General features: G+C 40.8%; 1 protein-coding gene across 1 annotated transcript in view; it reads left to right on the plus strand.

The window, feature by feature from the left end:
* The window catches only part of PRKAR2A (protein kinase, cAMP-dependent, regulatory, type II, alpha), a 70,073-nt gene extending 67,388 nt beyond the window's left edge, over positions 1–2,685 (plus strand). Inside the window, exons 12-13 of the mRNA XM_010851964.1 lie at positions 1,879–2,020; positions 2,488–2,685. Coding sequence (XP_010850266.1) covers positions 1,879–2,020; positions 2,488–2,621 — 276 coding nt within the window. The 3' untranslated portion in view covers positions 2,622–2,685. The remainder of the gene's footprint in view (positions 1–1,878; positions 2,021–2,487) is intronic.
* The last annotated feature ends 6 nt before the right edge of the window (positions 2,686–2,691 follow it).

A 2,691-nucleotide genomic window follows, 5' to 3' on the forward strand; every position in this document is an offset into this window, starting at 1 on the left:
TTAGAACTGATTCAAATGTATTATTTTTAATGGCTGAGTAATACTCCATTGTGTATATGTACCACAGCTTTCTTATCCATTCATCTGCTGATGGACATCTAGGTTGCTTCCATGTCCTGGCTATTATAAACAGTGCTGCGATGAACATTGGGGTACACATGTCTCTTTCCCTTCTGGTTTCCTCAGTGTGTATGCCCAGCAGTGGGATTGCTGGATCAAAATACTGACTTACTATATGATACTAAATCAACTTAGTGTGAAACCTTTTACAGAATATTTTTTGTAAAAGTTAAGTGTGGAGAAAGAGGACTTCCCCAGTAACTCAGTGGTAAAGAATCTGCTGGCCACTGCAAGAGATGCGGGTTGGATCCCTGGATCAGGAAGATCCCCTGGAGAAGGAAATGGCAACCCAGTCCAGTATTCTTGCCTGAAAAATCCTATAGACAGAGGAGCTTGGCAGGCTGCAGTCCATGGGGTCGCAGAGAGTCGGACACGACTGAGCAACTAAACAGCAACAATAGAGAAAGAAAAATAAGATTACTGCCATAAGATGGCTTGATTCCTAATTAAAATTTTTTACTTACAGTTTTTGGACTACTGATATATGTTCGTACATTTCTTGTATTTATTGACACCTATTGATCACAGCATAGTATTGTGTTTGTAGGTCCAACAGCATTGTGGCACTGGATTGGGAAAGAAGGGGAGCTTGTCAGAGATTCGGTCTTGTTCTCTGCCCAGACCTACCGAATCAGAACCTGCATTATATCAAAACCTACAGGGGGCTGGTGTTCACAATACAGTGGGATAAGTGCTCCTCTAGAGAAAGGACTAGGCGGACATGAGCATGTCTGCAGTCCCAGAGAATACGACAGACACTGGAGAGCATTGGCTCGGAAGGGGTAGATCAGCTTCAGAGCAAACAGGTCAGGGCAGAAGTGTGGAAGGAGGGAAAATCAAACCATGTAAGTGAGCATGGTGCTTTTATTTATTTTGCTAAATTAACCTTCAAAAAATTATTTATCTGCCCCTGCCATAAAGTGGCTCTTACAGGTTGAAACTAATTCTTACTAATAAGTATTTTTTTCATTTAAACAAGTTATTGCTTAGCTTAGCAGATAGATTTGTTAAAAAAAAAAAAAAAAACTAGATAGTAAGTAAAATATAGTACATTATTCTCAGTAATTCAAAAAGCACAAAATATAACCTGTTTGATTTCTTAAACTATTGTTTTAAAATTCAAACTACTATCAAAAGTTTTTAGTTACTTAACTCTTCTAAACAAATGTAGTGGGACTACTGGTTTAAGATGCAGACAGCACATAAACATGAAACTGGTCTCTGTAATGTATTGTCTGAGTCCTGCTGGGCCTTAAGTCAAAAAGAAGTAGCTCTGAATTGTGACTCTAACCAAGAGAAGCATTGGCATTATTTAGGAAGAATTAGCAAAAGACCTTGTCTTTTTCCTTGTGTCTCAGAAGTCAGCATCTACCAAATGGATTGCATTCATATATATATTTAAATGTACGTATAATATATTAAATATTCCATACATTTACTATATGTTAAAGTATATTAACATAATATTATATGTTGGTTTATATACTGTATTACATTAATATGTAAATTAGTATATAATATATACTACAATAATATTTATCTATATACACACACACCTCACCTCTTGGTAAAAGCCAGCTCCTTTGGTTAAACCAGGCCCCTGGGAGTAGCCCATGCAGTTTACACAGTGTAGTCAGTCTCTGCAACACGAATCTCTAGGTAATTATGCTAAGTGTACTGAGAAGGGACCACAAGGATGTGCAACTGGACGTGCCTACTTGTGATTCTGGAATCAGGCGTGTTCTCTACCTGTTCTAGACTAAAGTCAACAAGGATGGTGAGAACCAGGAGGTCGAGATTGCGCGCTGCCACAAGGGGCAGTACTTTGGAGAGCTTGCACTGGTCACCAACAAACCCAGAGCTGCTTCGGCTTATGCAGTGGGAGATGTGAAATGCTTAGGTAAGAAAGATGCTTTGTGCGTTATTTATTTATTTATTTTTTCCTAACATGCACTATTTTTTCCCCATCAACACGCCTTGACTTTCTCACATCTAGGCTTGCACAGTTTGTGTGACCAACCAGAAATGGGTGAATGTGTTCTTTTAGCAAACATTCGTGAACACTGACAATAGCCTGTGAATAAGACAGGCATAGAAGCCCCCAGCCTATGTGGAAAGAGCAGAGATGCGGACTGGTATCCAGGGCTGTTCGGGGACAGAGAGAATGGGTGCTGCTACGCTCCACAAAGTCTCAGTAGCAGGGCTGTGTCCACATAATACCCCGTCTTTTTCAAATGTCCAGTATCCAGTGGTCTGATTCCTCGGACAGGAATGGACATATTTAAGAAAGGTTTACATGAGGGAAGCGACTTTGACTTGCTGGTGTGGAGAACTCATTCTCTCCCTCACCTCTTTCTAACAATACAGTTATGGATGTGCAAGCATTCGAGAGGCTGCTGGGGCCCTGCATGGACATCATGAAGAGGAACATCTCGCACTATGAGGAACAGCTGGTGAAGATGTTTGGCTCCAGCATGGATCTGATCGATCCTGGGCAGTAGGTGTGCCACACCCCAGAGCCTTCTCAGTGTGACACCAGAAACTTCCAGTCAGCCACAGAACACAAACAGA

The sequence above is a fragment of the Bison bison genome, unplaced genomic scaffold, assembly GCF_000754665.1.
Source record: "Bison bison bison isolate TAMUID 2011002044 unplaced genomic scaffold, Bison_UMD1.0 scf7180017864304, whole genome shotgun sequence".
NCBI lineage: Eukaryota > Metazoa > Chordata > Mammalia > Artiodactyla > Bovidae > Bison > Bison bison.